Here is a 27,023-nt window from a genome sequence, read left to right as displayed (position 1 = left end):
TATATGTACGAGAACAAGAACCTGTATTGACATTATATGTAGGCAAATATAAGTGTATGTAGTATACTTTATAATAAACAAAGCATCCTTTGTCATGTAAACAAATTAAGGTATCCGATGTCGACAAAACATACAATGTCTATTATCTTTGTAAAATAGATAAAGATGAGGTCAAGTGGCATTCCTGTCAAATCGCCTGTTTGTGTAACCATCTATACACAGTTGAGTTTGAAACTAAATGTTTGTAGCTGTAATGAACATGTATTCATACTTTTGCTCACCACTAACAGGGCTCATTATAAGTCTACACAGTCACTCTATTGTCTTAGCTGTCAGCAATACAAGTTAATTCAAAACGAAGGCATTTTTAACGGTTACGTACAGATGAAGGAAGTAAAATGCCAGTATGGTTAAACTGGAACCTGCCGTCTGTGTTCTGTTGTTCGTTGATGTATAGTGTGTGCAGTATTACATATGCCATGTGTGAAGTTCAAACTCATGAAACCTGAAATCTTGAGGGTCTCGAGAGTTTTCCATGGTTTTAGAGACACGTGCATCGTGATCTTATTATATATGTTTATTATTTTGTTCGACTTGGCACTGTGCCAAGATTGAATGCCGTCCTACAAGCGTTTATTGGATTATTAGTATGTCTCATTTCAAGACTTTATACGACTTTCAACAAGCATTAACCTGACTATGATCCACCCGGAAAAAGTTTTCTTCAAAAATGTTTGACCAATATGGCGGCATAGTTTAGCTATCTGGTAGTGAATGTTACTGTAACTCGACCTGCAGAGATCATTATTTTTTAAGTTGAGAAATGACACGATATTTTGGAGTAATTAATTAAGGCGACCTAACATATACAAATGACGGAAATATGCCACCATGCAATATCTACTCAATATCTCTATCAATGTACATATATATATATATATGTATGGGACAAGGAAGTAATTCCAACCGTATGGACAAAACAAAATTGTCAAATTTTCGAGACGATCTGCCCCTTTATCAAGACACACAAAACGAACACGATTGCATGATAGGATACGAACAGTAATGTTGGGCAAATAAAGTAGACAAATATTTAAATATATATATATATGTTTGTATATTGAAGCAGGTATAGTTTAGTTCACTCTTGATCTCAATGCTCTCTAGCTACAACACAAATCCTCTAAAGTAAGATATCACTATTATAGTGCTGATAAAATGTTAGAATATATAACTCCCTCAAGGAGGAAACATTCTAAAATTGAAGGTATCATTACCATCAACACATTAGTATCTCGGTAAAGTACACCGAATTCTGGAAGGTGCTGTATAAACAGGTTGGAAAGCTATTCCATAAAATGATCCTTGAAAGAGAATCAGCCCCTTTCCTTCATGTTGTCTCTGTAATGTTTCATTCCCCTGCTAACTGACTCGGATATATCCGTTCTGTTAACCATCTATCGATCCTTTTGTTTTTAAATAACAAGGTGGCTTAGATGGCATTGTTTCGCGATTATATATGGCATAGGGGTTGAATTCAAGGTCACTGTCGACTTACATGTATCAGTGTAATGGGCGATTATTTTACAAACTAAAAAAACTACTGGACAGTGGAAATGAGTCTCAGTGTTGAAGGTAAACGGTGAGGTTTATTGCTTGCTCGTTGGTTCTGACTGGAGCTTGTCCACGTTCTCGTGCAATTTTAGGATTCGTCAAACATGATCCTCTGGGCCCAGTTGCACAGTTTAACGACAATTTTCAAATCAATAGAAAAAATTTGTTATTGTAAACTTTACAATGAAAGTTTTATGAGATTTTAAGGAAATCCATCATTGATCTACTTACTAATTGTAATGAAGATATAACCATTTTTTGTAATATTATAATAATAAACCTAGCAGGGCCGAATTGATTCAAATTCTGGAAATAAAAAATGATAAAGAATTATCTAATTTAGAAAAAGTTATCGTTATGGTCATGAAAAAAAGAATAAATACTGTTTGAAACAAACGTAGAAACACCCTCTACACTAGCGTATCGGTTGGGTATGTGACGGGTGTATCTGTACTATGTAAGTGTGCCTGTGTGTTAAATATCTATGTTATTGTAAATCAGTTTTGTTGCACTGTATATTATAATGCACCTTTTCAGATGAACCGTAAAGTTCAAAGAAACATAGAATTGAATTGCAGTAAATTGAAATGAAAATTCCACTTATCATATGATTAAACTACTCGCCGTTTGAACAACTGGACCCTGGGTATAAAGTGATCGGCTTTTAATTTTGTTTCGGACACTAAATCATTTTTGTTTTCAAATTTTATAACAGTCAAACGTTTCTTTTTTCATCATACATTTGGACACTGAATCATTTTCATTACATAGACTTTGTTTCATATGTGTTCCTTATATTAAAAAAAGAAATCAATTTGAATCTCTATGGCTTTTAGAGCTTTGGCACTATTTCGCTATCATTTATTCCATATATATTATGATTAGAAAAACTGGATTTTTTCTTGTGGTATATTCAATTCTTGACTTTGGCGATAATTGGGAAAATATTCTCCAACATTTTCTAGACTTGCGGATAGATGTTGTTTTGAAATAAGGTTTGAATTCGATATTCATTGACATTTATACATCTAGATTTAAATAAGTTGTATATACAGTGGCATCTATACATTAAGGATATCCCTGCTGAAACAAAACAAATTAGGTTAGCTATAAAATATGGTAAAATAAATAGGCAATCAAGAACTTTATGAACAGCTACCGGCAAATTCAAGTATAGTTTAATTATAAATAACGATAATATTTATACATAATCAATATGCGATGAAATTAGTATTTTATTGAAACACAAGATCAAGAGAAGTGTATCATTTATGTTGTTTTTACAGCTGTAGTATATATACAAACATTACAATGAAATACCATTACATGTATTGGCAAAGTAATTCAGAAACAAATGAGCTATTATACTTGCTTTGTAAAATATATTAGTGAGAGAATACTCGTACTATATTCTTGTACTAGATTAGTACTTATCGATTGATTGGTAGAACAATTTGTATGTAGTATTAATGATAAATATTTTATTATCCGCTCTATAAATTATATATGTTCATACAAATGTCTTGTTTTATCGTGTACACCGTTACCTCACCCTATTTATGGATTCAGGAAAATAGTAAAATGATTTAATAACGTCTATTTACAAACATGGTTGTTCACTTTTGATTCTAAGTAAATGTTGTCCTCAAAAACACATCACATGAACTAATTGTAGGTATACATTAGTCTTAAATCAACATAATTCTATTAATTAATACAAAACTGTATATTTTTATTTGGGTTAAAAATTATCATTCATATTATTCGAATGGGCGTTGGTTTGTGGGCTAATAATCTTGTTTTGGTGTCTACGTTGACAAAGCCGTTGCTGTTGTCTGTGAACGTTTAAAAGTATTTCTACTACTAAACAAAAGGCATGCGTGGTTACTGTTGCTCACAATCTTATTAAACTTTCCACCATTCCTAATATGGGCCACTAGAGGCGACCTATGTTCTCAATCAGGCATTGTCAAACATTATTCATAATACTCTTTACATGCCTACTTCATACTGTGGTATATTTTATTGTGTGCTTACAATTTTTTATGAATATAAGACTTCCTTGGATTGAATATTTCCTATAGAATTGGTGTCGTAAGAGAACGTCATAGAACTTGTGTTAGTGAGGAAGCCTGACAATGGCTGCCATATTTGGCTTTCAATTTCTGAAAAGGGCTTGGTTGTCAAGGTGACAAGTCAAATACTCCGCTGATGATCAAGCACAGAGAGTTCAATCTTCTTTGTCTCGCCTACAATTTCGATTTCTAATGCACATACAGTGTTTTGGTGTTGTGACTTGGTTCTTTGAGCTACCTTTATGTGGAAAAAAGATATTTTCAAAATTAATCATTATTCATAACACATATTTAAGAATTCTATTAGAATAAAAATGATGAAATATGATGGAATTACTCTATGGTGCATACAGTGAGACCTGCTAAAGCGGTCACCTCTGTATAATGACCACCTATTCATATGACCACTCGTGGATGCTCCAACTGGCTAATTTCTTCTCAATCTAACCTGTATATAAAGACTTAATAGTTATGATAGTTTGTACCTTATCAAATTGGTATTCTTTGTGGACAATTTTGACTGTTACATGTTTTAAGTGCATTTTTGGTTTTGAATTTGGACCAGAAACAAAAGAGGATACCATAACTTCTCACTACTGTTTTCTTAATATCTTACTACCACTTGCCGAAGGGTAAATTGCGCTCCATTGTGCTGTATAGTTAAATATTTGTCTACTTTGTCCCGCATTACTGTTCGTATCCTATTATGTAATCGTGTTCGTTTTGCATGTCTTGATAAAGGGGCAAATCGCCTCGAAAGTTTGACTTTTTTTGTCCACGCGGTTGGAATTACTTCCTTGTCCCATATTTACCATTTGAAGTAATTTGAATCCATCAGACTTTCGTTTGATTGAATTTCGTGTCATCTGGAAAATCCTGTTGATATTACTTCTTTGACCATTAATATCTTACTAATATATTAAACTATTACTATTATATTAATCTCTTACTGTTATATTGATCTCTTACTATTATATTAATCTCTTATTACTACATTAATCTCTTATTTCAATTATAATCTCTTTTTTTAATGTTAATCTCTTACTGTTATACTAATCTCTTGCTTTAATATATATACTATTTTGTTGAGGTCTTATAATTAAATTAATCTCTCACTATTATTAATTCTTACTGTTATATTAATCTCATGCTATTATATTAATCTCTTCCTATCATATTGATCTCTTACTATTATATTAATATCTTATCATTACATTAATCTCTTATTTTAATGTTATTCTCTTACTATAATGTTAATCTCTTACTGTTATATTAATCTCTTGCTATCATATTAATCTCTTACTGTTATATTAATCTCTTACTGTTATACAAATCGCTTAGTATTATATTAATATTGCATGGCATGTTGGTCATAATGGTGATACTGTCAACCAAAACTGAAGTTTTTAATATTTGTTTTCTGGAATTAATTGATGTTTCCCCAATTCATTAATCCTTTGTTTTCAGATTTTAATACTATCAACTGTATCTGCTATAAAAAACTATATACCTCATAGAAAAAAAAAAAAAGAAAGAAATTGCTGTATGATTCTTACCTTATACATGTGCATTATACAGATAGTCTCTTTTTTTATATTCTTTGTCAGTAATATCAGATATGCTTTGTGTTAATACCAACTTTCTAAAGGAACTTGTTGTATAAGTTATTATTTTATTATTGTAATATTGTAGGTTTGAATTAATACTGAGAGATATATATACATGTTTTTTTCAATTATTTGAAATGACATAAAATACTAATGATATATTTTCAAACATTACAATAAAAATAATGTTTTATTATGTAATTTTAAATTACTTATAATGGATTCTATTTTAATCAATCAAATATGGTACAATTTTAATGATTGTCACGAGTTTTGATCGCGAATGTTTTTTTTGTTTTTAATTAATAAGCCTGCCAACGAATTATTTTATGAAACTAATTTTACATTTTCTGCTCAAAGTATTAATTTCCAAAACTATTTAAACAAAAGAGGTGGCACTAGTTTTCTTACAAACTATGGATACATGTATGCGACTATAATTAACACGAGGGTTCATTTCACATCTGTACCTTAATAGTATACAAAAACAATACATGCCAACTGTAAACCTGGACTAATAAAGCGTATAGCCAGTTATTTTCACAAGCAAATTGTCGTGATTTCGACAAAATACTAGAAAATTCGATTTGAATGGATTTAAAATTTGCGATTTAGGTATAGGTACCAATTATCTTGATTTTATTGATTTCTAGATATTTTGCGAATCTCATTTTAGTTACCATAACAATGCCCCGCGAAATCGCAAACATATCTTCCTCGCAATAAAAAATAACTGACTATACGGTATCTAGTTATAAAATAACTGGCTATACGGTAACCAGTTATAAAATAAATGGCTATACGGTAACAAGTTATAAAATAACTGTCTATACAGTATCTAGTTATAAAATAACTGTCTAAACGGTATCTAGTTATAAAATAACTGTCTATACGGTATCTAGTTATAAAATAAATGTCTATACGGTATCTAGTTATAAAATAAATGTCTATACGGTATCTAGTTATAAAATAACTGGCTATACGGTATCTAGTTATAAATAAAATAACTGTGCTATACGGTATCTAGTTATAAAATAACTGACTATACGGTATCTAGTTATAAAATAACTGGCTATACGGTATCTAGTTATAAAATAAACTGTCTATACGGTATCTAGTTATAAAATAAATGGCTATAACGGTATCTAGTTATAAAATAACTGGCTATACGGTATCTAGTTATAAAATAACTGTTCTATACGGTATCTAGTTATAAAATAACTGGTCTATACGGTATCTAGTTATAAAATAACTGTGTCTATACGGTATCTAGTTATAAAATAACTGGCTATACGGTATCTAGTTATAAAATAACTGTGTCTATACGGTATCTAGTTATAAAATAACTGGCTATACGGTATCTAGTTATAAAATAACTGGCTATACGGTATCTAGTTATAAAATAACTGTGTCTATACGGTATCTAGTTATAAAATAACTGTCTATACGGTATCTAGTTATAAAATAACTGTCTATACGGTATCTAGTTATAAAATAACTGTCTATATCGGTAATCTAGTTATAAAAAATAACTGGCTATACGGTATTAGTTATAAATTATAACTGTCTCTTACGGTTTCAAGTTATACTGGCTATACTAGTTATAGTTATAAAATAACTGGCTATACGGTATCTAGTTATTTAAATATAACTGTTCTATACGGTATCTAGTTATAAATTAACTGGCTATACGGTATTTGTCTAGTTATAAAATTAACTGGCTATTACGGTATCTAGTTATAAAATAACTGTGTCTATACAGTATCTAGTTATAAAATAACTGTCTATACGGTATCTAGTTATAAAATAACTGTCTATACGGTATCTAGTTATAAAATAAACTGGGCTATACGGTATCTAGTTATAAAATAACAGGTGTACTATACTACTAGTATCTATTATAATAAATAACTGCTGTCTATACGGTATCTAGTTATAAAATAAACTGGCTATAAGGTATCTAGTTTTATAAATTAACTGTGACTATACGGTATCCTAGTTATAAAATAACTGGCTATACGGTATCTAGTTATAAAATAATGCTATACGTATCTATTATAAATAACTGGTCTATACAGTATCTAGTTATTAAAATAACTGTATTTATACTAGTATTAAATAACTTGGCTATAAATTATAAAATAACTGTGTCTATACGGTATCTAGTTATAAAATAACTAACTGTGTTACTATTTTATACAAATAACTGAGTCTATACAGTATCTATTTATAAAATAACTAGTCTATACGGGTATTTAGTTATAAAATAACTGTCTATACGGTATCTAGTTACAAAATAACTATGTCTATACGGTATCTAGTTATAAAATTACTGGCTATACGGTATCTAGTTATAAAATAACTGTGTCTATACGGTATCTAGTTATATAAAATAACTGGCTATAAGGTATCTAGTTATAAAATAACTGTCTATACGGTATCTAGTTATAAAATAACTGATAGTCTATACGGTATCTAGTTAGTATAATAACTAGTTATAAAATAAAAACTGTGTCTATACGGTATCTAGTAATAAAATAAGTGTCTATGGCGGTCTCTACGGTATCTAGTTTCATAAAATAACTGTCTATACGGTATCTAGTTATAAAATAACTGGCTATACGGTATCTAGTTATAAAATAACTGGCTATACGGTATCTAGTTATAAAATAACTGGCTATACGGTATCTAGTTATAAAATAACTGGCTATACGGTAATCTAGTTATAAAATAACTGGCTATACGGTATCTAGTTATAAAATAACTGGCTATACGGTATCTAGTTATAAAATAACTGGCTATACGGTATCTAGTTATAAAATAACTGGACTATACGGTATCTAGTTATAAAATAACTGGCTCTATACGGTATCTAGTTATAAAATAACTGTCTATTCGGTATCTAGTTATAAAATAACTGGCTATACGGTATCTAGTTATAAAATAACTGTCTATACGGTATCTAGTTATAAAATAACTGGCTATACGGTATCTAGTTATAAATAACTGGTCTATACGGTATCTAGTTATAAAATAACTGACGATACGGTATCTAGTTATAAAATAACTGGCTATACGGTATTCTAGTTATAAAATAACTGGCTATACGGTATCTAGTTATAAAAGTAACTGTCTATACGGTATCTAGTTATAAAATAACTGTCTATACGGTATCTAGTTATAAAATAACTGGCTATACGGTATCTAGTTAGTTGGCTATACGGAATCTAGTTATAAAATAACTGGCTATATGGTATCTAGTTATAAAATAACTGACTATACGGTATCTAGTTATAAAATAACTGTATCTAGTTAAAATAACTGCTATACGGTATCTAGTTATAAAATAACTGGCTATATATAACGGTATCTAGTTATAAAATAACTGACTATACGGTCTATTAGTTATATTATATCTAGTTATAAAATAACTGGCTATACGGTATCTAGTTATAAAATAAGTGTCTATGCGGTATCTGGTTGGCTATATACGGTATCTAGTTATAAAATAACTGTGTCTATACAGTATCTAGTTATAAAATAACTGTCTATACGGTATCTAGTTATAAAATAACTGTCTATACGGTATCTAGTTTATAAATAACTGGCTATACGGTATCTAGTTATAAAATAACTGGCTATACGGTATCTAGTTATAAAATAACTGAATATGGTATCTAGTTAAGCTGGCTATATGGTATCTAGTTATAAAATAACTGACTATACGGTATCTAGTTATATAAATAACTGGCTATACGGTATCTAGTTATAAAAAACTGTCTATACGGTATCTAGTTATAAAATAACTGTCTATACGGTATCTATTATAAAATAATGGCTATACGGTATCTAGTCATAAAATAACTGACTATACGGTATCTAGTTATAAATAACTGACTATACGGTATCTAGTTATAAAATAACTGTCTATACGGTATCTAGTTATAAAATAACTGCCTATACGGTATCTAGTTATAAAATAACTGGCTATTACGGTATCTAGTTATAAAACAACTGGCTATATGGTATCTAGTTATAAAATAACTGTCTATACTGTGTCTAGTTATAAAATAAACTGTCTATACGGTATCTAGTTATAAAATAAACTGGCTATACGGTATCTAGTTATAAAATAACTGGCTATACGGTATCTAGTTATAAAATAACTGGCTATACTGTGTCTAGTTATAAAATAACTGTCTATACGGTATCTAGTTATAAAATAACTGTCTATACGGTATCTAGTTATAAAATAACTGTCTATACGGTATCTAGTTATAAAATAACTGGCTATACGGTATCTAGTTATAAAATAACTTGTTATACGGTATCTAGTTATAAAATAACTGGCTATACGGTATCTAGTAATAAAATAACTGGCTATACGGTATCTAGTTATGATATAACCGGTGTAAAAACGGGATTAGTTTTCGTTGAGGTATAAAAGGTAAATCTTCCCTGAAACTATAAAGAAATCTGCATTCTGCAGTGAAATAACAAAATTTTGTCTACCATCTGTATAACGAGACGACAAGACTAATGTTCTTTACTGTTCTAAATGGCAAATGTTATATGTAACATAACCTCACCATTGTATAAAGACCATGTGACGATAAAGGTTTCTTTTTGGACTGTCCTATAGACAGATTTGCAATAAAGTTTTACATGATGATCATATTACCATCTTCAATATGGTCGGTTTATGTAGATCACTTGGCGTTACGTGTAACTATATTTCCTTTGGTGACCTTTATACCCAGGTTTGTAGTCATATTTTGGAATGCCTATAGCCACCAAATGAAAACAATAGGCGTGTATAGCGTTGTTACATGGAATCCGGGCGATTTATCGACACCGTGCTGTATCATTGTTTGTAAACGTTATACTAGTTCTAAAATGAAAAGTCAATATTGGTGTGATTACACAACACTCAAAATTGAAATAATGAAAGTTGACTTTCTCAAAAACTTGTTGACGAATATTACATTTTCTTTTATTTCAAAGGAAACTTGTATATGATTTATTCAATAGAGAAGCCAAATGCATATATTGCTTTGTAAATTACGTTGAGCAGGCCTTTGATGTTGTATTTAAATAATAGTGGAGAGATTGAATCCAAATGGTTCCATAGAGACCAATCTATTATCATTGTCGGTGTTCATATCATGCCGCTATCACCAAACGATCTGGTCTATGCTATGCAGCATCAACGCCGCCTTCCAGCGCGTGAGCCATTGCCAGCAGTTCCTTAGGGAGGTCCCAGCGCGTGGCAGTCACGTGCTTATTGTTGATGAGAGAGGCCGATAAAGGCTTCACTGCATAGTGTAAACACACACTAGCGCTACTAAGTGTAGTCCGTACCCGACCCCAGTCCAGAATAATGTGCTTTTATGATGATGGCTTTGGGACAAAACAAGAGCAGAGTGTCCCAGGATAGACAGGGTTTTCTTTGGTAACTAAGGAAGTGTTGGTGATGTGCTTATAATTATATAATTTCTTTTCACTGTTTTATATTGTTATTGTCGAATTCACATCATTTTTATCAAGTATATCAGATTTCCGCCTCTTGGTTATTTTACTGACATGCGAACATTTTTGCCAGAGCCTTTTGCTATGGTCTTTCTTAGTGTTTTCATATGAAGAGATGACACAGATGAGATATTATTGAAGACATTGAATACGGAATTATCTTTTTACTGAGATACGCACTATTCTATAATAATCTTGCATTTGATACGAAATGGTAGGAATAGAATTAACACCCCTACCCAACACCAAAATAGTGGACTTTACAGCACTTAATATCAAAATCATCGCGAGATAAGGAATGTTTTAAAACAATATTTGAAATGCTTTATTTAAATATCAGGAGAGGAAGTAGCCTCCTTTATCTGGATGATTAATTTGCTTATTGTACAAAAGCTAATTAACAAGCACAATGAAGCATTAAGTGCATAGTAATGATGGATATATTAAGTAATGTCTCAAAACTTTCTAAAATATTACTCACCTCTGTTACCGACCGTCCTGGGCTGGAATTTTCAAATGACTTAAAATATAACTTTGTAACTGTAAGAAAATCTAGAGAAAGTAAACTTTTTTGAGAATTATTGAAAATTTGTCAAAATGAATGAAATAGTGATACTATGACTTGACCGAATACTTTTGGCACGTTAGTTTTTCCTCAATAAGGTGTTACACCTTCATCATTGATTTATAATAGTTAGTTTGGTACCTTATTGGTTTCGGGAAGAAGTCAGTAACTTTAGCTGTATCACTGTCGGGGGAAATGACAGAGACAGTGTTCCCCACCCCGATACCGAGCAAACGACCCTTGTTTCACACCAATTCACGTCAAAAGAGCTTGGATACTATTCCATCGATTCTCCGACACATCACGGAAACAGGTGACTCACAGGAGACCAAACCACGCTAACCAATCCGTCTTGCTTAAACCTGTTTGTTTTCCGAAATATAATTATGTATCATTTTAAAATGAAATAAATCTAATACGCATATGGTTTTCCTCAACGCCGTTAAAATGATTGTGCGATTTCTGAAACAGAAACGTTGCCTCTACCTGCATTATTGATTCCTATGTGACTTTAAGGCTATAAAAGATATGGCGGTTGATGTTAAGATGTACGCAGGATATAATGATGGAAATATGTATAATTCATGTTCTGTAAGCTAGTAGTTTCCTTTCCCTAAATTAACCACATAAAGCTAGTATATTGGTTGGTTTACATTAAGATGACTGTGTTTTTATAAATTTCTCGAAGTGGCTGATCTCTTTTTCTACCCATTACATGTATTAGTATTGGATTAACTAGTGGAATAGGTCTTCCTTGATTGATAAACTACAACCATGCTTAATTTTCTAATGGAAACAAAAATTACACGTCGTTATAAAGTCAATACGCCTAAAAGTGAAAAGTGAAAATATTCAGCACTGTGATATATATCTTTCTTGAAATATAGACGGAAAATTACTAGAGAAACCGATAATAAAATTTGATCGATAACTCCAATAAAATCAATTAAGAATTTTGCCATGAGCAACCCCTTACAGTTGGACAAAAGGTTATATACAGTATGGTACTGTGGTACTATATTACAAAGAATGATATTTTCAGATTTATTTGCTTCGTGTCTGTATATATTAAATGATCTTTTGTTTTCAATTCTTTTGCCATAGGTGTCTCTGTTTTCCTTAATAGTCTTATATACATTCAACACATACATACAACACATACATTCAACACACACATACAACACATACATACAATACATACATACAACACATATATACAACACATGCATACAACACATATATACAACACATGCATACAAAAACATACATACAACACATACATACACCACATACATACAACACATACAAATAACACATACATACAACACATACATACACCACATACATACAACACATACAAACAACACATACATACAACACATACATACAACATATACATACAATACATACATACAACACATACATATAACACATGCATACAAAAACATACATACAACACATACATACAACACATACATATAACACATGCATACAAAAACATACATACAACACATACATACAAAAACATACATACAACACATACATACAAAAACATACACACAACACATACATACAACACATACATATAACACATGCATACAAAAACATACATACCACACATACATACAAAAACATAACGTTTATTCTACAAGGTTTTCATATTTGCATTATATTTCCGAAAAAACCAACAGTTAACACATGTGGCTAGGATTTGTATAATGATGCGTTCAGTCCGTAAAAAAGTTAATGATAACAGAAATAGTGATTGAAAGTGAATAATGTGATTTATCTGGATTATACATGACGCATTAAAATTACACTTCACATTTTGTACAGAATTGCAAAAATGATTGACATGTGGATGTAACAAAATGATAAGAACCTTGTTCATACAAAAATGGGGCTCAACTTGCCTCAACATATAACTGGGTAGTGGATATCCATCCTACTCTCCAGTTATGTTCCCCTACATACATTTTACTGAAACAGTAAATATGAATTATTTTTGTAATAATATACAATTGAAGTTTGCTGATTAGCATGTCATGTTTCGAAACATCATACAATAATAAAACATGGGTTGACGAGTGGTTTATGATTGGCCGCCTATGTATTGCTATGCCAATTCACGTAAGAAATAGCTATATTTGTGTCTAGGTGATGATGTTGATTTTGTATCGAATTTATATATTAAGTGAATGAGAGTTTCTTTAAGATAACAACAGTATTATGTTAGGTATTTGTCGTTTGCAATGTTAGGCTTGCATCTGAATGGTGTTGAATCAGTATAAGGCATGTTCAATGCAATTTTAAATGACAGGTTGAAGACGTAGGCCGACACCCTCAATGTCCATATCATAAGACATATTACACAGAAGATATTGACATATCTATGATAAGATTGACACAATGTTCCAAAGTTAATGATAGATTATATTTAAGATATTAACATCTCGATTAAAATATATATGTAAGATATTGACATCTCAATGTTAATATTGACACAATGTTCCAAAGTTGATAACAGAATTTATTACATTTTTCGGAGTGAAATATTAAGGTTTTACGATGAACATAAAAGCGGTATATTTTCCTCAAGTAAAATATCAATTTTAATATTTTCACTCGCTTTTGACCAATCGGAATGCAGCGTTGACTGTGAAAATAGCATGTTGATTGTTACTTCATTAGTTTGTGCACAAAAATAACGTCATATTTTTGTGTAGAAATTTGACGTTATCCTCACAAAAATATGGCATAATAATCGCAAGGGCAAAGAACTGTGTTCGATACAATGGTGCAATAACCTTTGGCGGAACTAGTAGTAATGGTCTTCTGTTCATGAAAGCGAGAAAACAAATGTAATGTTTCGTGAGGTGGAAACTTTGATGAAACTCGATTCACCCGATGAAATATAACTGGTATTCTTCAAGAAACAAGGAATTTCCTCTATATATTTAAGATATTGATATCTCAATGGTAACATTGACACAATATTACAAAGTTAATAACAGAATATATTTAAGATATTGACATTCCAATGATAATATTGACACAATGTTCCAAAGTTGACAACTGAATATATTTACGATATTGATATCCCTATGATAACATAGTCATCCTGTACCACAGTTTATTTCAGAATGTATTTGAGATGTTGAAATCTCAGGGATATTAACACATTGTTCGATAGTTTGTTTCAGAATATATATAACATATTGACATCTCTATATTTACATTGATACAATGTTCAACAGTTTGCTTCAGAATATATTTAAGATATTGACATCTCTATGAAAACATTGATATATTGTTTAAAACTTGCTTCAGAATATATGAAAGATATTGACATCGCTATATCAACATTGAGACAAGGTTCAACAATTTGCTTTAGAATATATATTTAAGATATTGACATCTCTATGAAAGCATTGATACAATGTTCAACAGTTAGCTTTAGAATATATACATGTATTTAATATATTGACATCTCAATGAAAACATTTATATAATGTTCAACAATTTGCTTCAGAATATGATAAATTATGTAAAATATTGACATTTTATGAAAACATTGATACAATGTTCAACAATTTGCTTTAGAATATATATTTAAGATATTGACATCTCTATGAAAGCATTGATACAATGTTTCAACAGTTAGCTTTAGAATATATATATTTAAGATATTGATATCTCTATGAAAACATTTATATAATGTTCAACAATTTGCTTCAGAATATATGTAAAATATTGACATCTTTATGAAAACATTGATACAATGTTCAACAGTTTGCTTTAGAATATATTTAAGATATTGACATCTCTATGAAAGCATTGATACAATGTTCAACAGTTAGCTTTAGAATATATACTTAAGATATTGACATCTCTATGAAAGCATTGATACAACGTTCAACAGTGTGCTTCAGAATATATATTTAAGATATTGACATCTCTATATAAAGCATTGATACAATGTTCAACAGAAGATATTGACATTTCTATGAAAACATTGACACACTGTTCCACAGTTGATATGATACTGAGTATATATTAAGGTACAAGGTATTGGTATCTCTATGAAGACATTGACGCACCCTACCACAGTTAATGCTATGGTGTATTTAACCCCTGTCCCCGATGACAAGTGTTCGCCTCCCTGTACAATGTAGGAGGAGGATAATTACTACAATAGTGACAGTCGGATCAGGAATCAATGGCGGGAAAGGTTTCGGTATATTGTCATGTAAAAACCGTTTACTGAATCAGTAGGAGTGTCGGAGCGTGAAATCCTTGTAAAGTGTTCATCATCGGTAATAACTGCGTGTGTCTGTATACTGGTGGGGGGAGGGTGGCGGTGCTGGTCGGCGTAGTGGTAGATTCCTGTTGTAATCTAAGTGACACTAATAGAGAGCGGACAGCAATGAAGTGAGGCGGTATAATCAGACTACTGTATAAACTCTCTCGGTTATTGATACTTCTGGCCAGGCGCTGGTGTAGTCACTTACATGGATATTAATATCAGAACAAAAGAATGTTTCAATGTTAGTGAAAAGTGAGACATGTAGAATCATTGACAAAAAAGAATATTATGGTTAGCTCCAGTGGTAGAAAATACATATCACTTCAGAATTAGAATAGATTAATGGATACGTAGTTAGGGGGTTATATTGAAACCAGCGTGTCGATCTGTCCGTTAGTAGAAAAAATGTTTGTCCGGAGAATTCCTAAACTATTGGGTCAATTTCAATGAAACTAGGCAGCAGTTGTTGAAAATTTGGTTGCCATGATAACCAGGTGGTCACTATACACAAGTTGTCTAAAACGGTCATAAACCCATTACGTTTCTGTTCAATTTGGTCAAGTGATTAACTATATGAATATCTATAGACTCATTCCATACTTTATCAAAAATTACCATGGAAACGTAAATGGCAGACATGTGGTTGTCTTAATCTCATATAAAGGGTAGCGGGCAGGTATAAGTTATAACGGACAGTTACTACATTAATTACAGCGTGCATGTATTAGTTACAGCGGACAGGTACTAGTTATAGCGGACAGTTACTACATTAATTACAGCGTACAGGTATTAGTTACAGCGGACAGGTACTAGTTATAGCGGACAATTACTACATTAATTACAGCGTGCAGGTATTAGTTACAGCGGACAGGTATTAGTTATAGCGGACAGGTACTAGTTATAGCGGGATGGTATTAGTTAAAGCGGACAGTGTTTAGTTATAGCGGGCAGGTATTAGTTATAGCAGACAGTTACTACATTAATTACAGCGTGCAGGTATTAGTTACAGCGGGCAGGTACTAGTTATAGCGGGCAGGTATTAGTTATAGCGGACAGGTATTAGTTATAGCGGGCAGGTATTAGTTATAGCGGGCAGGTATTAGTTATAGCGGACAGTGTATTAGTTATAGCGGACAGGTATTAGTTACAGCGGGCAGGTACTAGTTATAGCAGGCAGGTACTAGTTATAGCAGACAGTTACTACATTAATTACAGCGTGCAGGTATTAGTTACAGCGGGCAGGTACTAGTTATAGCGGGCAGGTATTAGTTATAGCGGACAGGTATTAGTAACAGCGAGCAGGTATTAGTTATAGCAGACAGTTACTACATTAATTACAGCGTGCAGGTATTAGTTACAGCGGGCAGGTATTAGTTATAGCGGGCAGGTATTAGTTATAGCGGACAGTGTTTAGTTATAGCGGACAGGTATTAGTTACAGCGGACAGGTATTAGTTACAGCGGGCAGGTACTAGTTATAGCGGGCAGGTATTAGTTATAGCGGACAGGTATTAGTAACAGCGAGCAGGTATTAGTTATAGCAGACAGTTACTACATTAATTACAGCGTGCAGGTATTAGTTACAGCGGGCAGGTACTAGTTATAGCGGGCAGGTATTAGTTATAGCGGACAGTGTTTAGTTATAGCGGGCAGGTATTAGTTATAGCGGACAGGTATTAGTTACAGCGGGTAGGTTTTAGTTACAGCGGACAGGTATTAGTTATAGCGGACAGTGTTTAGTTACAGCGGTCAGGTATTAGTTACAGCGGTCAGGTATTAGTTACAGCGGGCAGGTATTAGTTATAGCGGACAGTGTTTAGTTATAGCGGGCAGGTATTAGTTATAGCGGACAGGTATTAGTTACAGCGGGTAGGTTTTAGTTACAGCGGACATGTATTAGTTATAGCGGGCAGGTATTAGTTATAGCGGACAGGTATTAGTTACAGCGGGTAGGTTTTAGTTACAGCGGACATGTATTAGTTATAGCGGGCAGGTATTAGTTATAGCGGACAGTGTTTAGTTACAGCGGTCAGGTATTAGTTACAGCGGTCAGGTATTAGTTACAGCGGGCAGGTTTAAGTTTTAGCGGACAGTTTTTAGTTACAGCGGGCAGGTTTAAGTTATAACGGACAGTTATTGGCTTAGAGTTCTAGATTTTTTATTATATTGCATATATTTTAATACCTATGGGATACGATACAAACTAAGCGACATACGATACATATCTCCTGGTGTACGATATATACGCACAATGTACAATACAATTTATGTATCAAGGAAATGAAAACCAATTAAGATGTTAATACACATCCGTTGCTCCCATTCCAGTGAAAAGGGATTCATATACAAATAAATTATGTATGTATTTTAATAATTATGTTGGTATTTGATTTTATGCGTACCACAAATCGTTACCAGGCTGATAACGAGAGTCATTATTCATGTATTAAACTACAAATGATATCATGTATTTTAAGAGTTTACGTAGTTGATACGTTTTCCAGCTTCTGGTATTATTACAGCGCAATATACTTAGTCGGTGTTACACAACATGCTAAACAAAATCTACAATTTGACAGATGGTGGCATTTTAACTGCTGAAATTCAAAACAAAAGTTGAATGATCTTTGCACAAAGTATCTGTCTCTGTGATTTACTAAAAGAAAACACATGGCAAGGTCTAATAAAGCGAACTATCAGAGAGGCCCAGATTTGTGTGGCGTGTGGACAAAGTGTGACAAATTGCCTGTAATCAGCGTCAGTTGTCTCGCTGATGTGAAACAAGCCTCTCGCCGCCAATAGGATAAATAGCAGTTTTCTTTAACCTCCGACAGGGGGAGCTGTGAGCAATGTATTGGTATAATGGGGCATAACCTCACCACCATCAGGGGAAGCTGCGAACGGTTTGCCAGTGTACTTGTTAAGTAACCTTATCACCGTCAGGAGGAGCTGCGAACGGTTAAATAACCCCGTGACCTTATCGAAAGAAGATATTGTACTTGAATAGGGCACTTAACTTTTCCCAGTAAAGCTGTAAATCAGGACATGATAAATACGTAACTTTAAACAAAGAAATGGCAACTCATGCATTGTATTGTAGTGAATGGCGGTGACTTGTTCACAAGAATAATCTTACAAATGTTATGAGCACAGAATGCAATAAATAACATGAGATAATCACGTTATGATACGTATAGGGTTCAGTCGTAGATTTGTCAGACTCGGAAGCCCCTCGGATGGGGTGGCGCCATGTGACCTCGTCATACGGGAGTGACGTCATTCCGCTTCCGGAGGTTTGGTGTTCACAACAGTATAATGAGAGCCGACAAAAATATCTGATAGTTCAGAAAAACAACAGAAGATTATGAAATAAGTCGATATCTAGGTTTGTTTACCGCATTGGAACTCTTTTGTTGTTGATACGACGAAATAATGAGTTACAGGTTTGGAGCGGTTGGTCAGATATCATCGGGATGTAAATACATATCTCAAACCAAACAACTCGTGGTTCGTTGGTTAGCTAATGAAGCGATCGACAAAGTATCCTTTCCAATGATAGATCGTGTATTTACATTCAATGCATTTTTATATCTCGTTATGACTTAAAACTGGTAGAGCATTCATGGCGTCTGTTGTCTATGTTAGAAAGGTAGAAAAGCGTTGACAACACATTTGCCTTTTACATAGATAACAACACGTATCACTCGTATTTCCCGTAACGGGTTGATACAGGGTTCTTCTAATCCCTAAAAATACGAATTCATACTGTGCTTTTCATCCGAAACTACATTTGTTGTTCCAACATCACATCAAAGAAATTTTCAATATTCTATCTTTTAAATAATATCTAATTTTTTGATGAAAGCCATTGATCTCTTCAATATTTTGTATCCAAATGATATGCTAGAAAATTCCCTAAGCGACGTTACTACATACACTTTCACGTCATGCTTGCATATTCCCTTGCTCGCTTACATATTGATGACGTCACAATTCTGACTGCAAAGACAGATAACAGTTTTGTTATGTATTGGATCGTCGGGATAAGTCCTGATTATAGTATGTACCCGTTTAGTGGTCACGTGAATAAATAAAGCCTCGTTCTGGTGTAGTACACACATGTATGTTGTAGTTGTTTATTTGGCGTCCGCTCCCAACATTGTTGATACACAACAAGTTTTATACAAAGATAGAATATACAAGCTAATAATAAATTTTCTTTGATTTCATACTAAATCTGGCTTTCTTATTGGCCGATCATTTTTTTCAAACCACTATATTTCAATTTTCATTGAGGCTGGACTCAATGAAACTACTTTAAAAATCCGGATTCATTTGCTCATGAACTTGGGTATGAACTTGGGTATCTTATCATCTGCCTTCGCGCAAGAAAATATTTCATCTAGACCTACTTTTACCTAAGAAGCTTCCTACAAGGCCTAGGCATATATCTTAACAGCGAGGGCTTAAATCTACAATTTTAAAAAACATTTTTATGAACTCGCGTTTTACTGACTCTGTTACTCTTGTGTATCGTTCGAGTCAGCAACATTGCCTACCGAAGCAAAATAAAATGTGCCATGCCCCTGTGTGACGTGTATCGAAACTACGTTAGAACTTCTCAGTTACAAACAAATCATAAAGCCTAAACGGTGATAAGAAATACTATAAAAAAAATCAACGAGTGTTGATTTACCTTTAATCAGTTGTTTAAAGTGAACAGTCGGGCAAGGATGGCTAAAGTCGGTAAAAATGGTGTGAATGTATCCAGTATAATTTCTTATGAAATGGAAAAATAAAATCTCTCGTCAAAACCTGTCTGCGTACGAAGAAATTAATTTAAAGTATGGAAATTCTAAAACGTCCTCCCGGCTCACTATGTCCGTGGTTACATTTCCACGCAGCCTCGCTTTCAATGCTTTCAACTTTTCTTTATTTCAATGGTCAGAACTGGGAAACTAAGCAGAACTTGGCCGTCGTATTAATATGTGAGAACTTTTGGAAGGCCAATGAACGCATTTAGACTGGTTTTCTTTGTCCGACTATTCACTTTAACTTGTATCAAGGCTAAAGGCTACATAAACCACTAGAACCTTTCCGTTCCCATCACGTTACGGTGACTTTCCATTTTGAATCGAAGCGGGAGACAACCATATCACACAGTCAAGACATTATCCTTCCGCATCTTCGGCGGACGATTTTTGCAATCACTTCCAAATATATTGTAAATGTTTTATGTTTCATCTGGATTGCATTGATAATAAAGTTGTTTTTAAATAAATGTATGGCAAATTGTAATATTTGCGCTATTTATTTCTAATTATTTGTATTCTAATGACGCACTATTTTCTAACGTCTCTCGTTGTAGGCTTGCACAAGCCCAGAAACTCGCAATTTTTTTTTAAACAAAAATCAACAAAAATCTAATACGATTGAATTGAAATATAAGGATTGAATCTTGCTTTGATCGATTTCACGGGGTGATGAATTGAGTTGCTCTTGAAATAACTTCAACATGAACTATGAACTGCGAAGCAGTTCATTCAATTTGTTTCAAGAGCATCACCCCATGAAATCGACCAAAGCAAGATACTTACCTTAAATGAAAAAATCTGAGAATGGTGGGAAAACCCGACGTTATCGTGACGTCACAACAGAAACATTTGACGTTGCGTATACGATTAAACGTGCTTTATTATATAAAGTAATTTGGAAAATTAATTAAAAGCATAGTTATCACTATTTTTCAATTTCATCTATTTATGAAATAAATTTTGTTTGCAAACTTTTGTGAGAATCTACTTATACTACGAATTCTTTCATACCCCGATGAAATTATAAAATAGTGACGTCAATGCTCAAATGAAAATGCGTGTTTTACAATGTTATATTAATATTACTTTTTCCTATTCACAGATGAGTGAAGTGGTCCGCAGCCTAAGGATCAGGATGACTTGGCCAGTGCGGTGTATACTTCTAATCCTTGCCTGGTGCACTCCCCCAGTCTTGTCTAACTGTGACTTCCCTTCCTATCTCCCCCCGGGCGTAGTCTGGACAGCTACCTACAGAAATAAGGGCTATCTCACGCTTTATTTTAAACAAAATATGATTGACGCCATGTACTGCCCTTCAAGCGACCAGAACTGTATAAAATACGAGCGGACTTGTATCCAGGAGGTTGAGCCTGGGAAATATCTGGTCAAACATCAGCCCAAAGGTCGGAACTTTAATAGCCATCCTGAATATATGTGTATACAATTTATCAAACGGTCGGATTATATAGTGCAATTTAAAACATCCGCAAAGCTTAATTATCAAAATCCGAATTTTTGTTCGGAAGAAAATTTAAATTTAGATCATTGGCCTATATTATCGCCCACAATGACCAAGAGCACGCCAATCACGTGTCCGATAGTGGGAGGGTATAATATGCGAATCCTAGGGCCAGACGGAGAAATATGTCCCGGAAAGCTTGTACTTCCGCGCATGGAAAGTGAGTGTGAAGAAGGCGACGGCATAAGATTCGACTTCCGGTATGCCGATTGTTTACATCCAAATTTAAATATGCGTATCCAGCAAAGTGTCAAATGTGTGACGTCATGGGAATATGGTAAATACACTTTTGTAATTCTTCGACCTCAAACGGACGAGTTTGAGGCTTGGTGTTTACGTATTACTCGGGACAACTTAGGCGAGGTGTCACAAATTCACTTGTTTATGGATCCTGTGTGCGATCCCGGAACCGGAAATGGTCACGGTCAAATCACCGAAACGGATAACTATTTGTCGATTACACTTCAAAAAATCACCATTCCCTCTGTTTGCGCTAACGAGTTTGAGGGATGTACTGATAGGCGTTTCTGTGACAACGAGGTGGTGGCATTTTGTCATTTGTCCTGTAACCGATGTGAGCAAGAAACACAACCGTGCACGTTCCAGGAGAACGTCCGAGGCTCCTGGTTACTGGACACTCGAGACGGTGCACAATATATGAATATATCATCTTACCAGCTTGTTGTTCCTAAATTTGGAAAATTTCTGTGTTTGGGCAGAAATGTGTCCGAAAATGATAGTCGCACTGCTCTTCTGCATGTGTTTGATAACGGTTGTTTCCCGCGGTTCGCTTGTCTAGAGATGTACCAGCCTGCCACTTCAGTTCGTCAGTTCAGACTCAGCAAACGGGTCAACTGGCCTTTCTGGCCTATAGAGGAAGCGAAAAGATACACGTGTAAAAACAACAAATTTAAGATTCAGGTCGATTTAGGCGAGTCGTCAAAAACAGTGGATATTCCAACTCAAGTTTTGCTCGAGACAAAGGTCCACTACAGTACCAATTGTAAACTACCAGACCTCGGTTTTACCTCGAATTCTCTGTTCTTCAGGGAAGGAGATAGGTGTAACGGGTGTCTAATATATGACCCGGCTACCAGGCCTGACAAAATTGACATCGTGATGATAAACTGTGAGGAGGCGGCGAGTCATATTCAGTACTTATGTCTGGCCTCCCTGGACCTAGGCCCTGACACCAGGGGCGTGGTCACGGGCACAATGCCGGACCGTGAAGGTCGCATGACCAAATTCTACTGCTGGGTTTTCACATTGGACGGCACGAAACGAAAGATCATTGTCCTGAAGGCGTCAGACTGTAACATGCTGTCTGTGGAAAAGGTTCTAGAAGGTCTCTTGACGCCCGAGGGCAAGTTTGACGTGGTCGAAACGGAGCCGGGAGCTTGTCCTCGGGTCGAGGAAAGGTATATTCCCCTCAGTCGCCGTCCAGATCTGGAAGAAACACCATTGACATTTCACGAGAGGTCCACGCGGCGGCCTATCTATAGAAACACCCCAACGCTTCTTATAAATCAGCACAGTCAGCATACTGTTCCCGATTCCGCCCCGCCCAGGGGAGCTCACTCTGTCGGACTATTAACGGTTCTCGTCATCCTTTCGCTACTGACGGGGGCAATTCTTGCATAGTCTCGAGAGACTTCTGCAAGTGCTTACCAGAGACTGTGAAACTAATTATATCAATGTGTTTTGTCGTACAGACTGCTGGCCAGAAATCAATTCACGCTCATCAGTCGGAAGTTAAAAGGAAACAGGCGCTAAATACGCCATCAGTTTTCATAAATCGTAAACATTGATATTGAAGAATGGACTTATGTGGAGGATAATGATCTTGAAGGAAGCTTAACTTTCATTGTATAGCCTTGTAGTCAAAATCAAATAGGACATATATTTTTTCTTGAACATTTTGATAAAATTGTTATGGAAGTTATGTTGGTAATGTTAGAGGGCACGTGTTCTGTATAAAGGGAGATCACTCTTACTGATCATTGCTGCTGATTTTGTCCAATTTCCATTTAATTATGCTGTTCTGTTGTTAGCGAATGAGCTACGGTGGTTGACATTGGCTCAAAGAGTCATAAAATACATCACTGCATGGTCATTATAGCAAAATGTATTCCATATCTAGCATATATTTAGTCGCATAGTTCAACGTCATTGAAGCCATTGAACGATTGTACATACATGTTTACATATTGCTCAGCCCACGATGGTACTTAAGGAATCGTGGTAAACGTATATCATGTTATTGGATATCACCATGAAAGATCATGTTGCCAAAACAAGTTAAAAAACGAAATATTTCATTTGTTCACTTCGCTAATTCTACTTTATAACATATTTTTCCAACTTGGAAATATTCAATTCATTCCGTATGCTCATATTGACTTGTGTTGTTCCATTATATATACTGGCGTGTTTGTAATGAGTGTGTCTTGTTGTAAAGTATTGTTCAAAATGTGGTGAATTATTCAATATATTTCTATCAAGATATCTGCGGTTATTGCTAATTTACACTGCCGTCGGGATGTGGGTATTGAAAAAGTATTTTTAGCTTAAATTATCAGGATAACTATATCAATATAGGTTTATATTTCTTGTTGTTTCGGTTTGTGAAGTCTTACTATATGATAGTCATTTATTTGTTTAAAGATGTGTTTTTGATTTTATAAACAAATGGAAACATTCTGAATGTTTCGCGTTGTGGCGGAAATCGATCATACTTCCTTATAAGGCAGTGAACGCCAGCTAATGGGGCGAGTATTCCGTGACGTCATCACGTACGCCAGGTTATCAATGTTTGTTCCGTGACGTCATCATGTTAATTAAACATGTTAGTTGTTTCAAAGGATAGGTAGAATTATTACTGTAAGGAAATGTAAATAATTATCATTGTGATGTAGATGTATTAGAGTTATCTCCCCTCGTTTGATATATGACGGGAGCGTTGTATATATCATTTGTAAAATGTTTTATTTTACCATACGATAACTCGTTATCGCTAATATACATTGTAAGTATGTATGTATGTAACTATTCCATAAGATAATCACTTGTCTCATTTTCCCCCCAATTTTACATATAATGATATCTATTTATCATCTTATTTACTTGTATGATTTTTACATTTTTACATCTAGTTTCCGGAAAAGTTAAAATGAGTATTATTGTGTTTATGCTACTGTATAAAACTAAAATGATGTTTGATGTTAGAAATTTGCTGTCATTCTCATTGTTTAGAATATTTATTTCTAACCAATTGAGTATCTAAGGCAAAACTTCATTAGTTTCACTTTTATTACAATTGTTGTCCAAACTTTGCCAAGATAATATAGGTGTGTGTCAAGGACGACAACTCTGAGAGGCGATAGATTATTTGTGTTACACTAAATCGCAGACATATTGTACTGTTTTTTTCACATAAAGTTGCTATTCTACATTGATTTATTGAAGCCAAAAATGAAACATTCCACCTTATAAAATTCTTATTGTAATTGTGTATGAATTACAAGATATAGCTGAATAACATATTATGATACTGGCAAATGCTCTATTTCAATATTCATTCATTGAGAAATTTTGCACATTAGTGAAACATTTCACTGAAATAATTTACTAAATACAACTGTTCTGTATTGATAAGTACATAGGACATTGCACTATTGGCTATTCTCAACGTCAGTCGAGTCCTTGGACCATCCTGATGTCAATGGCTTCATGTGATGTGGACCAGAAATTGTCAATGACCCAATCTGATGTCAACCAGAAATTGTCAATGACCAATTCTGAAATCAACTGGAAATTGTCAATGACCAATTCTGAAATCAACTGGAAATTGTCAATAATTAAATTGAATATCTGTCGGAATACATTCAGTGTGGTTACTAGATGCTTCCAACTTTCTTTAGCGTGCGATTTTAATTTTCGCGAATTTCGCAATCCAAATTCATGAATTTCTTATCGCAAATTAATATCTACTTCATTTATATTGATAAGGATTTCCGTTCATTGTTCTTAATCCGCAAATGTTAATATTCGCAAACTTTAAAATCTATATCGTGATAAATTCGCGAAAGAAAGTCGGCGTACACTATCCAGAACATGTAAATTGGACCCTATATTACTTATCATTACTTATTATCATTACTATTTTGAGTAAATAATTACTCATCTATCGTTTTATGTGTTTTTATTCTGAATAAACATGTTGAAATATACTATGTGATGTGTTTCTGTTTCTCTGCTCTTTGGTGAAATTGACATGTAATTTCTCATTATGTTGTGTGGTATAATTATACAAAAAGCAAAGTTGATATGAGAGAAAATTCGTCGACGTTTGGACAGAATCTTGAAATAATCAGATATTAACGAAACTTTGTATTTAAACTAACATTAAAAAGATCTTGGACCAATATTTCTTCATAATTATTTTAAAATACCATAAACTGTACAGTTTAAACATCACATTTTGAATATTAAGGAAATGGTTAATGATTTTAGGAGCCACTGTTTCATGTTTCCGCTTTGTGTCTCGTAAACACATTATATCAATAACAAAAATTTACTTTATCAATTCACGTATTCAATTTTGGTTGTGTAAGAAACATGAACTATACATATGAGAAAGAGACACATGCATTCATTCCTACATGACACAGAGTAACACAGACGTATTTTTAGAAAGCACGCATGATTTCGTGTGTGACTATACATTCCCAGTCTGTGTTTCACTGTTTTTCCATCATCTCTGAACTCTTTATTAGCAAACTGACATTTATAGAGACCCCTTAGTGGTTATATCCGACATAAAGATTACTTACAATTCAAGTAACTAAGGCCAACGTCAAAGTTTATACAATATGGTATAAATCGGTTTGATCACCACACATTTTAACATTAGGATGTACACAAGTATCTCAAAACCTTTATCGGAACCCTTCCTTTTGTATCTTATTACTAATTTGCGACATAGGGTCAGTAATT

At 33.6% G+C, this 27,023-nt stretch overlaps 1 protein-coding gene across 1 annotated transcript in view; it reads left to right on the top strand.

Annotated features, from left to right (window-relative positions):
* Positions 1-26,260, top strand: part of LOC138332254 (uncharacterized) — a 36,187-nt gene extending 9,927 nt beyond the window's left edge. Inside the window, exon 2 of the mRNA XM_069280274.1 lies at positions 21,612-26,260. Coding sequence (XP_069136375.1) covers positions 21,612-23,669 — 2,058 coding nt within the window. The 3' untranslated portion in view covers positions 23,670-26,260. The remainder of the gene's footprint in view (positions 1-21,611) is intronic.
* The last annotated feature ends 763 nt before the right edge of the window (positions 26,261-27,023 follow it).

This window comes from Argopecten irradians, chromosome 9 (genome assembly GCF_041381155.1).
Source record: "Argopecten irradians isolate NY chromosome 9, Ai_NY, whole genome shotgun sequence".
In the NCBI taxonomy this organism is placed as follows: Eukaryota; Metazoa; Mollusca; class Bivalvia; order Pectinida; family Pectinidae; genus Argopecten; species Argopecten irradians.
Note: the sequence above shows the minus strand (reverse complement) of the source record. Positions and strands in the feature narration are given on the sequence as shown.